The sequence below is a fragment of the Mustela nigripes genome, chromosome 5 (assembly GCF_022355385.1).
Source record: "Mustela nigripes isolate SB6536 chromosome 5, MUSNIG.SB6536, whole genome shotgun sequence".
NCBI classification, from domain to species: Eukaryota; Metazoa; Chordata; class Mammalia; order Carnivora; family Mustelidae; genus Mustela; species Mustela nigripes.
In genome coordinates, this window is record NC_081561.1 from 129,080,451 (window position 1) to 129,092,777 (window position 12,327).

Below are 12,327 nucleotides of genomic sequence, written 5' to 3' on the forward strand. Positions count from 1 at the left end.
ACCATTCCCTCTCTATTGTACCATGTTGCCTCATAAAAATGGTTTTGGCAGTGTTCTAAAAAGGCCAGGGCTGGCTCAGCTGGTACAGCATGTAACTCTTGATCTCAGGGTTGTTGTGTTCAAACCCCAAGTTGCTGTGGAACCTACTTAAGGATAAATAAATAAATAAATGGTCAAGAGCTTTCATTTACTTCTCTTAAAAAACAAAACAAACAAACAAAAAAACTTATTTTAGAAGAGCACACATGAGAGTGGAGACAGAGGTAGACAGAGAGGGAGAGAGAGAATCCTCAAGCAGACTCCCTGTTGAGCAAGGAGCCTGACACGGGGCTTGATTTTAGGACCCCGAGTTCATAACGAGCTGAAATCAAGAGTCCACCACTCAGCCAACTGAGCCATCCAGGTGCCCCTCATTCACTTTTCTGATCTGAAGTCATATACCTTACCTATTAAAGCTAATTAAAATAATTAATGAACAGACCTGAATACTCATGTTGCTGCTCCTGAATATTCAGAAACCTATCCCAAATGAAATGTTGAAAAAATTGAATTATAGGACTCAAGGGACACAGAAGCTATGAAAAACTTGTGCAATGAAAAACTAAAATTATCTTTGCCTTTTTATTCCAAGCTTTTTGCGAGGATCAAAATATTTACTGTTCTTAAATCTTCTAGTTTCAGCCTTTCCCTTTAAAGTTACTACACTTAAGACATAGTACTGAAGTCATAACCTCTCCTAGGAGTTCTCTTGATTAGTTTTCACCAATAAACCCAAAGCATATACTCTTTTGTCCTAGTCAGACTTGTGACTTTAAAACCAAGTTATTAAAAATGTTGTAGTTACTAAGAAAAACAAAATTCTGAGAAGTGCTTTATAAAGTTGTTATTATTGCTCCCCTCCTTCAAACAGATTATGGAAAACAAGCCTTCAAAATTCATGCAAGTTTTCAGGCTGATACCTTACTAAATAAAAATCAATAGCTGGTGTCCCTATATCATCTTCTCCTTCCTTATAACCAAAAGGATAAAACTCAGAACCAGACAAAATAAAATTATGGTACATCAACCACAGAAATGTGTTTCATAATGATTATGAGGAAGACTATCTCATAATATAGAAAAATACTTATAAGATGCAAAATGAAGGAAGCATAACAAAAATGGGATATATGTATGATTAAAGTTATATAAAAAGAAACCGAGATATATACACATGCAAAATGACTGAAGGGGGAAAAAAAAACCCAAATACATTAATAGCCTATATAGCAGTGAGATGGGAGTATTTTTTCTTTTACTTTTCTTGATTTTTGGATTTATCCATAATGGAGTTACGCTATATCTAGAACTTACACAATTTAGTATTAAAAATTAGAATAGTACTGTTTAAACATCTTGTCTTTATTTACTTTGTAATTTGCTCTGTTGTTGAACCATAAAATATTCACAGTGCTTCATACCTGGCACCCGAGAGATCATCTGACATAAGTCAACACTTAAGGCAGCAGCCCTTTGTAAGAGGTAACCCCAGGAATGCATCTGAATCTCATATCCTAGCAGAATATCAGGATCGTACCTAAAAGGAATGAAAAAATTATTCAAGGACCACACATTTGAACCTTTACTCAAAAGAATGGGTTCTTCCCATTATGTCTTCTCGGATGGAGACATGGTACCTAAATAATTTCTATACAGTAAGGAACAGGGTGATTAGGGTTCCTGATTTGAAGCACTTTTGTAAAGTAATCATAGTTTTTACTACTTATTTGATATGACCTAGGAAAGAAGTGGATAGAAACTAGGGTGCGAGGAAAAAAAAAAAACAGGCGGGAGAGAGGCATTACCACTTGAGTTTTAAGAGTGAGCATATGATTGAGACTATCATGGGGGCAGGGTGAGATACAAAGGCATGCGTGGATACCATTTTGAAAAAGATCACCCCCCAGATCATTTTATTGCCACTACTAACCTATTCTGTCTTAAAGGGTTTTAATGTTGAGAAAGAAAATGAAAATGTCTTCCTTTTCCCACTTAATTTTAGCAATGATTTGGTCCTCATGTGAAGTAAGGCCTCAGTAATGACAAGTTTGTCCTCTAAACTTAAGAGAAGGTGACTCAGTTTAATGGAACACTGAAATATTAATAGGGGTGAGATTAATGTGGGGAAGCTAAGCATTAGAAACTAGGAGAAAAACGCACTCACTATAGCCACACAGTTGCAATGGTTAAGACTGAACCAACAACGTGCCTTCAACCCAGAAACAGCCTCTTTGTGGCTCCTCTTAGTACCTTCAGGTGACCACCATAGAAGAACGTTTGGTGATAGCAGAAGGGAAAATAAACTTGAAGATTTACCTCAGTGAGAAAGTTGTGTAAGGAAGAGAGCAAATTATCATAGTCACAATTTGAGAACAAAAACTTAGAAACTACAATAATGCTCCAAATTACAAATTGGGTTGAAATTTCTGAGAAAGTCACTTAATTTAAGGACCACCTACTGATTAATTTAATAGAACAGCCAAACGGATCTTTTCAAAAACCTATAAAAAGGTGTTTTCTTGGTAGAAAGTGCCACATGGCTGGTAATTTTAGAAGAGCAGGGGTTAGGCATGAGCATGGAGAAGGAAAAGAAATCAAGGGATTATGCAACAATGAGGCAAATACTTAAGTCTCAGAGGCTAAAAGGGTAGACTAATACCTAAACAAAAAGTCCAGGAAGATCCTAGGGCACACAAGAAAAGAGAGGTCTCCCAACACTCTTCCTGCTCATTTGTCTTCTAACATAACATCTAATATGTTAACATATCTTTGTTGATAGCAATTTCATCAATTCTTTCATTCAGGTAAAACTCTTTTCAGGGCAGTTATCTAAATGACAAGTGCATCACCCCGAAAACTACGTATTGTCTAAATTTGAGAAACTGGGGTAGAAATATTATATCAAGTGGCTCTAGGGATTATCAGGGATGGGATATTCGAAGGATTCCCATGCACTTAAGAAAGAACGGATGCAGTCAACTGCTTTAGTACCAAGAATAACTCAGAATAGGAATTACAGCACACCACAGTTGATTTTCATTTCTAAGCACAGGTACGTGAAGAGGATGCCAGATGGTTATAGAGCCCTTCTTTGATAAATCCTATAAAGATAGTTCTGACTTCTTTATCTGAATTTCTCTGATTCATAAAACATCTTATCACTGCAAGAATTATTATTCCAGTAAGCTATTCTGCTGTGTTGTGGCACCTGACTAATAGAGTTGATTAAATACACTTACTTTTTGATGTTTAAAAAAATTTTTTAAATTTATTTTTAAAAAGATTTTATTTGTCAGAGAGAGAGAGAGAGAGCACACACAAGCAGGGAAAGCGGCAGACAGAGGGAGCCTGATGTGGGACTCAACCCCAGGGCCCTGGGTCATGACCTGAGCTAAAGGCAGACACTTAATCAACTGAGCCACCCAGGCATCCTGAAAATATATTTCTTTTTAAAAAGTTGTCTTTTATTAATCGCTACTGCTCAGAGATGAAAAAAAAAAGTTATTCTGTGCTTCTTTTAATTGAGTAAATAGATTTTGTTCCCTTAGAAGAATTGGGTATTGCTTTAATATTTTTCAGATCTATTATGTATTATTTTTTTTGACCTACAAGCCATTTTGTCTTAAGAGACTCTTAAAGTTATGAAACCATGCCTCAAGTTCAAAATCTCAAGGATTTCATTTCTTCTGTGAAAACATTTGGTCACAATAACAAAATCTTTGTAACTTGTTCTTCAATTTTGGTGAATTTTATTACTTTATTTGGTTTCTCAAAGTTATGGAAAGAACAAGGTTGGGTAGATGGGACTGGTGATGAAGGAAAAAACAACTCGAGAAAACGCAAGCAGCAGCAGAAATATGAAAACAATTTATTTGCTTAGGCAGGAAAAAAAAAGCTGCTTCTCAACTAAAACTTTAAATAACCCATTAATATCTGGACACAAGAGAGATGGGAGGTTCTAACTAGGGCAGTGGCAATCGGTGGGGATGGGGGAAAGGAATGATCTTGAAACATAATTCTGAGGTTATATGGATAAAATGTAATATATGGATGGAGGGAAGAGAAAAAGGAAGAAATCAAAGCTTATATTTAAGTTAGGGAGGCTGGGAAAAATGTAAAATTATTAATAGTTCAAGGAAATATAGAAAGAGAAATGACTAAACAATGCATTTGGTTTAACTTTTTAAATATCACTTCCTACTACTTTTTATGTTTTCCATCTGAGGATGTAAATATTAAGAATGAATAAATAAAGACAATAAAATTCTGAAAGTATGCATCTATATTTTATTCAATTTTTATTTGGAACCTAGCACTATACCTTACACTCACAGCAAACATTTATGTATTGACCAGGCTAAAAGTTTTACGTACATTATCTCATTTAACTTTCTTCCTTTTTGTTGGGGGGGAGGGTGGTGTGGGGAGGAGACAGAGCGAGAGGGAGCTAGAGATCTTAAGCAGGCTCCAGGCCCAGTACAAAATCCAAGGCAGGGTCAGTCTCACAATCCTGAGATCATGATCTGAGCTGAAATCAAGACTTGGCTACTTAACTGAATGAGCCACCGAGGTGTCCGTCATTTAACTCATACTTATCACCTATTTTATAAATGAGGAAGTTAAAGCTTAGAGAGATAAGTACTTGCTCAAGACAAAAATACAGATGCAACATGGATGTAGCTAGGGTATAATGCTAAGTGAAATAAATCAGTCAGAGAAAGACAAATACCATATGACTTCACTCATATGTTGACTTTAAGAAACAAAACAAACAAGCAAAAGGTCAGTGGGGGGGAGGAGAGAGAGAGACAGACAAACCACGAAACAGCCTCTTAGCTATAGAGAACAAACTGATGGTTACCAGAGAGGAGGTGGGTGAGGGGGATGGGTGAAACAGATGATGCGGATTAAGGGATGCACTTGCTCTGATGAGTACCAGGTGTTGTACTGAAGTGCAGAATCACTATATGGTACACCTGAAACTAATATAACACTGTATGTTAATTAACTGGAATAAAAATTAAAACCCGTCCTTCAAGTAACATCTTCCATTAAGATACACATGTTTAAAATATAGATGTAGAAGCGTATAATAAAAGCCATTTTCTTAAAAAAAAAAATTACAGAGCTAGCTGATTCCAAAGTTTACCCTTTTAACAAAGCCTGTGTTGATTAGGTACTCAACAAATGGGCTGAAAGAATGAAATAATCTTTTCGGGAGTTGTTTAGAATAACATATAAAGGACATTACAGAATTGAAATATTGATATTTAAGCATTCTTCTTCTCTTTATAATAATCATATGATCTTTTAGAGTACGAACCAGAAATTGGTTTTGTTTACTGCATTCTTCCTAGTGACTAATATAATTCATGTTATGCACATGAAGTCACTACACTTGTAAATGACGGACAAAATTCTCAATGCTGGCAGATAAGCCTGCTGGGAATATACGAGGAAAACACAAGCTTACAAAGCCCAGGGATATTACTGGACATGTGCTGGCACACAAAGCAGTACTGACTGAAACTCTGCATTTACTTGTGGCTAAGTTGCTTGCAGATATAAAAATGTGAGCACTGAAGCAACTGACATGTGGATGACAACCTCTGTGAGAAGATAAAAAGTAGGCATGACAAGACTCTAATGGATGGGAATCCATCCAATCATCAGTGGTATAAATAGTAAAAATACTTACCTCTTTTTACCTCCTTAGAGTGACGGGTACCAGTATATTATTTTTGATGCCCTGACATTTAACTTATTTTGCTGAAAACATTTTCTGGTCTTCTAAATTTAAAAATGGTTTATGTTAACCCATCTGGGCGGGATTAAATCAGTCATTCAGTCTGTAGAATATTATGTTTATCTTTCTTGCAAAATATTGTCTCAGTTTTAACAGAAAAAGTTCAACTATAGAAAGCAAACTACAGAAAGCAGAACAGAAAGGGTCGAGTGTAATGACATGCTCACAGACAGATTTTATCCATACGTTAAGATCCAAGGAGTATTTTCTAGCCTACTTTAGGTATTTAAAAATCTAAGCCTAGTAATGGGCAGAAGCATTAAGCTCCTAGAAAAGTGAAGCATTTAATAAGAGGGCCCACAGCTATCAAAAGTTATAGTCTTACGAAAATGCAAAAGATTTAATTATTTTTGTTTTAAAAAAATCCTTTTCATAAATTTTGACAAGATTTTACTATCAACCATCCAGGCCAACTACCAAATGATCAAAAGAGATTTTTAAGGAAGCACGTATTACAAATGAGTATATATCGCATAGTCCTATATTTATGAACAGATTGCATGCCAAAGCTTTTCGGAAACTTGGTTTAGAAATCAGAAAACATTTAAGGAAAAAAAAAAAAAGGTGCTGAAAGGATGGCTGGCTCCCGAGGTAGAAGCTTATTTAGTGAATAATACAATTTAAATTTAGTACCCATTATTTCACCACCATAGAAAAATTATGCTAAAATCCAACTGGGAAAGCTTAGAGGCTAAGCCAGTATCTCTTTCACAGACCCTTTAATCTTGAGAACAGAATATCCTTTTTGCCATCCCTAACCTGCTGGAAATGGTGATGGTGGTGGGAGGTGAGGGCAAAATTTTTCCAAAGATAACTTTTAAGGGCCCCAGGAAGGGATTCTCTTCCTTTTTCCTATCTTCGCCCATGTTACTCAATAGCAAGAAAGGACTCTGAACAAAACCCAGAAAAATCAGAAAATACAAAACAATACCTCTTTATTATATCTGTAATTTCTTGAAAAAGTGCCTTCTCATCAGGTGCATAGGTAACTTCTAGTCCTGTAATTCCAGATCTAATCAGTAATGGGGTCTGGTATCTGATATCTAAGAAACAAGCAAAATGTTGATTACATGTAACTGTGTAAGTAACATAATGTCTTATTTTTGAATGAAATTATGCTACTGAAATACTTCAAATTAAGAGTGTTCCCCAAAGTAAATACTTCATTAACTCAATTTCTTGAAAACTTTTTTTTTTTTTAAAGATTTTATTTATTTATTTGACAGAGGAAGAGAGATCACAAGTAGGCAGAGAGGCAGGCAGAGAGAGAGGAGGAAGTAGGCTCCCTGCCGAGCAGAGAGCCCTAACGTGGGGCTCGATCCCAGGACCCCAGGATCATGAACCGAGCTGAAGGCAGAGGCTCAACCCACTGAGCCACCCAGGCGCCCCTCTTGAAAACTTTCTTAGAGATTTTCTAGTTTAATATGCAACTGAAAAGTCAAATTTCAGTTTTTCAGTTATTTTCTTGAAAAGTCTGTATTTACCAAATGCCTCAAGTAATAACATCTCCCCCAAAGGAAATTTTATTACTTTTCTTCTGTCTTTACTCTTCCTACGGAAAGAGCTTTGCTTAGAAGAGAGTATTTTAATAAATGGTATGTTGAGTTTTAAGGAACTATGTGTTATAAAAGAGTATGTACCATATCGTCCTGTATTAATGAAGACATTGCATGCCAAAGCTTTCTGGAAACATTGGTTTAGAACTCAGAAAACATTTCATTTTTTAAAAAAGTTTATAACTACTTCTCAATGAAAAAAAAAAAAAAAAAAGCCCTGATTTGCAGTGCTTGCCTATTTCCATAATATAAGACTCCCCACCATGGCTGATTTCAAACTACCAATATGACATCAACTAGTTCAAAAAATTCATAAAAATTTAACAACTGGCTTGTGAATTGGTAAAAGTCAGCTCAAGCACACCACTGATTAGACTGCAAATTCCTATATGGTTTTGTTCTGTGCTAAGACTTCCTCCTCAGTGGACATTCTGAATTCACATATTACTATTCAAAACTGCAGAACACCTGATAGTGTATAAAATGCCTTTATGTGGTATACTCTATGAAGAATGTCTAAACCAAAAATATGTATATTTAGGAAGAGATATAAACAAAATTGGAATGTATCTTTAAAGTCTCTTATAATCCATTAACTTACTCTAGTAACTTCTTAAAAGAAAAAAAAAACTATTAGCAGCAAAATACTAGCAACGCATAAGTAAGTTTGTCCACCCAACCTAAAGATAGTCATTTTAATTCAGTATTAGCAATTATTATTTTATAAAATAGTATTCAGAACAAATTAGATATGTTAATTGAAAATTTTATTAATAGCTTTCTATTAAGTGCTTCTGACTCTGGACAATAAATCAAGTAAGACTAATGAATCCAGGACAAAGCTATACAGAATACTTCCTACTCCTACTTTAGCACACATTTTAAAAAGGAGTTCCTGATACTTGCTTTGGTTTAGATCTCTAGCACAGAAACTGTCCCATTAAAAGGTTCATCCTAGGGTGGGTAGGTATAAAATTAATAAAAATGAACAATACCTTGGCTGGAGACTGTCTTGTCTTTATCAATCACTATAACACCTGTGAGTTCTGTTTTGTCTGTATCTGGTAGTGGAGTGTCAGAGGTGATGCAGTAAAACAGAGCACAGATTGGATCAAATTCAGGATCTGGTTCTAAGTCTCGTCTAGTTCGAGCATGTAACTCCACACTGATTAGGGTAAGATTCTGTATCTACAAAAGGAAATAAAAATGACGGTTTTAGACAACTTTTTGAGACACGTTGATAGAAATGTTCACTAAGACTCAAAAGAAATATGTGTAAAATTATGGGAAAAAATGGCCATAAAGGACACAGTCACAATCTAATACTCCACAGATTAGGACTAAAGATTTTTACTTCCAAGATTAGATTGAATCTATTCATGTTTTTATTTTAGAAAAACTGGTTGTGATATAATTTCTCAGTGACAATATATACTTAAAATGATTTCTCTAAAATACATGCAGTACCTCTCAAGTTTCTCAAATATTGAGAAAGAGAATGACTAGCCCAAGTGTTTGTATTTGAGTCAAAATCTGTCACTTTGTATTTTCTACCCAGTTAACTATGGTTTTGCCTCTAGTTTAGACTAAAAAGAAAGATATATTTTGTTTTGAAATTCCTATTAATTCTCTACTACCACAATTTACTTCTGTTTGTTCTAGGTAAGTTTTTTGTTTTGTTTTTAAAGATTTTATTTATTTATTTGACAGATAGAGATCACAAGTAGGCAGAAAGGCAGTTAGAGAGAGAGAGAGAGAGGAGGAAGCTGGCTCCCTGCCGAGCAGAGCGCCCGATGCAGGGCTCCATCCCAGGACTCTGGGATCATGACCTGAGCCGAAGGCAGAGGCTTTAACCCACTGAGCCACGCAGGCACTTAAAAATTAAGTTTTTAATTATAGTTTTCCCTGAAAAAATATTGTAAGAATTATATGCCATCAACTACACAATAGATTTTTGCCCATGTATATTTTCTCTTTAACATATATGCAAAAAAGTAGTATTTTGTTTTTTGTACTTACATTCCTATGCTTATAAAAACTCTGAACTGTAATCTTTAGTTCTCTTCTTAAAAACTAAGACAAAATAAGTAGAAACTTTAGGTAAAAAATAAAACATAGGTTGGATTCACGATTACAGCCATCACTGTACCAATAATGTACATAAATGTGGCAATGGAAAAGAGGAGACTACTCTTTCAGTATTGGTAACTATTAAAATCATACAAATTTAATGAAGGACTGTGTTTGGTATTTATTTTGCATGAAGAAATGTAAATACAAGGCTCCCCCTAGTGATGGACGCAGAATTTGGTAGACCTCTTTGGAGGACAATTTAGAAATATCTATCAAAATTAAAAATGGACATCTTCTTTGATCTAGCAATTCTATTCCTGAAATATATCCTGCAGATATACTCACATGTAGCCAATATTTATGTATGAGGGTGTTCATTAAAAATTATATTTCCACTCTTTTATAGTTCATAAAAGACTAAAAACATAAATGTTTATCTGTTGGCGACTGGTTACATAAATTATGTGACATCCCATAAAGACTACATATAATAAATACTCTAACTTTTACAATTTTCAAAAGAATGAACCAGATCTAAATGTTCTAATATAGAAAATACACTGAAAAGTGGAACCAGTGAGTGTAGCATGTGTTTATGTATGTAAAAACGTTAAAGCACATGCACAGAAAATTTCTGCAAAAAGACATAAAAATAAAGAACTGTTTATACTGTCTTTGGGGAAGGACACTGTTTAGAGTCTGATGTGGGAGGTAAGCTTAATTTTCACTGTAAATCTGTTTGTCTTGCATGCATTAATAAGTTTGTAATTAAATACTTTTTAAAATGTAAAGAACATTAATTATACATATATAAAGCACAAGAATAAAACAAATATCTACAAATCTACTATTTTCTTTGAATATATACTTTGTTTCTAAATATTAAAAACATCAAACTAAGTAAAATGGGGAGCAAAGAACTTCTACTTTTAAATGTATGCTCTTCAGGCTTGATTTTTTTTAAGACAATAATCACATATTAATTTTATAAGTTAAAAAATCTAAACTGGGAAACCTCTCCCTAAACTCAAACCAAACCAAACCAAATCAACAACAAAAACAGTTTATTTAGAAAGGGATGAAAAAGCAGACTATGAAGAAGACTGAAGACAATTTCACGTCAAAAGATTTGTAGAGGTTTTCTTATTTAATAGGCCAAACTGCACATTCAAATTTTGCCATTCTATTGCTTGATATACAATGCACTACTGATCTTAGGGACATTTTTTTTAAGCAAACATGAAATCAAGAGATGGAGAGATTTACTGAGTGTGACTAAGAAAGAGGTGGGTGACAAAGGAAGATGAGGATTATAACCCTTCTCTTCCGTACGGAGAATGTATATGCAGAAGAGAGGGAATGTATATGTAGAAGAGAGCACAATAGAACACAAAGGAAAAAAAGCTATGGGCACAATTCCCTAGAAAAAGGAATGGCATAGATACTGTAGATTTTTTTTCCTCATTCCCAATGTGACCACCAGGTGGCAATACATGTTGAGATGAAAGTCTGCTTAGGGAAGAAGCTGTGAGTAACCTACCATAACTTCTAAGTGATTTTAACTTCAAGAGGGTTCATGATTCTGCAGTGGCATTATGGAGAAATAATGTTAAGAGCACAAGGAGAATAATCCTTCAAATAATTAAAGGATAATCATATGTAATGAGTCTTTTCTAAGGTCTATAAAATTTGCTTTAATAAATATTTTTTATCACATAATTTTTTCCCTAATTTTGGGTCTGTACTTCATTAAGATATGTATTCCTGAGTTTATTACTTAATTTATCTAGGCTTCGAGGGATATGGTACAGGGCCAAGTAGGTATAAAGCAGGAACTAAATGCTGTTGAAAAAAGCAATGTTCAAGTAATTAGGGAATCAGACTATGTTCCAATTTCTAAAAAAGTACAAATCTTAGCTCCAATTTAGGTGAAAATGAGGACAATATTTGAATTTTTCTTAGACAATGCTCATCTATCCTTAGAACAGTTTAAGACAGAATTGACTTGAGAACAAATATACAAAAATAAAAAATCAAATTTTGTGCTCTAAGGGCAAAGACATAAAACAACTGTTCTACAGAAATATCATGAAAGTCACATGTAATTTTAAATTTTCTAGTAGTTACATTAAAAAAAGTAAAAATAGGCTAATTTAAAAATAGTTTCATTTAATACATCTAAAATATCACCCTTTCAACATGTAATCAACATAAAACATTACTAATGTGATATTATGTGATATTTTACATTCTTTGTTCCTATTAAGTCTTTAAAATCTGTGTGTATTTACATTTACAGCACATTTCAATGCTGATGTTAAAAATTTTTATATGGAAATAACTGGTCTGTATTATTGTAAAATTTACAACTGAAAAAGTAGTTTTAAATACCTAAGTTGTTCCAAATATATTTAACCATTTTCTAACAAAGGAGCCAATTATCAGGTTTTAAATCTAAATTATGTATAATTAAATGAAATTTAGAATTCACTTCCTAGATGGATATGGCAAATTTTAAATTCTCAATAGCCACATTGCTAGTGGTGGCCAGCACAGGTATGTAAACAATGAAAATATACTCTAATTTACTCCTTAATGCCTGCCAGAGATATGCTCTGAGTTGTGTTTTAATACAGATAAATTTTCTTTATTTTTTAGTATGTCCTGTGATTGATGTACATATTTATAAGATGGCTGCCTACCCTTTGGCATATGGTCTGTGCTGTGAAGGTAACAATAGAATCGTAGCAATGAATTAGCAAGCACTGATTCACTGAGCCAAACAAGTAGAAAATACAAGTAAATATCTCATTTAGGATACAACATCTTTTTTTTTTTTTTTAAAAGATTTTA

At 34.0% G+C, this 12,327-nt stretch overlaps 1 protein-coding gene across 3 annotated transcripts in view; it reads right to left on the reverse strand.

Annotated features, from left to right (window-relative positions):
- The window catches only part of REV3L (REV3 like, DNA directed polymerase zeta catalytic subunit), a 184,304-nt gene that overhangs the window by 55,533 nt on the left and 116,444 nt on the right, over positions 1-12,327 (reverse strand). For all 3 annotated transcript variants that reach the window (XM_059401212.1, XM_059401213.1, XM_059401214.1), the window contains exons 17-19: positions 8,397-8,589; positions 6,777-6,888; positions 1,461-1,576 (exon numbers count right to left, since the gene is read on the reverse strand). In XM_059401212.1, coding sequence (XP_059257195.1) covers positions 1,461-1,576; positions 6,777-6,888; positions 8,397-8,589 — 421 coding nt within the window. The remainder of the gene's footprint in view (positions 1-1,460; positions 1,577-6,776; positions 6,889-8,396; positions 8,590-12,327) is intronic.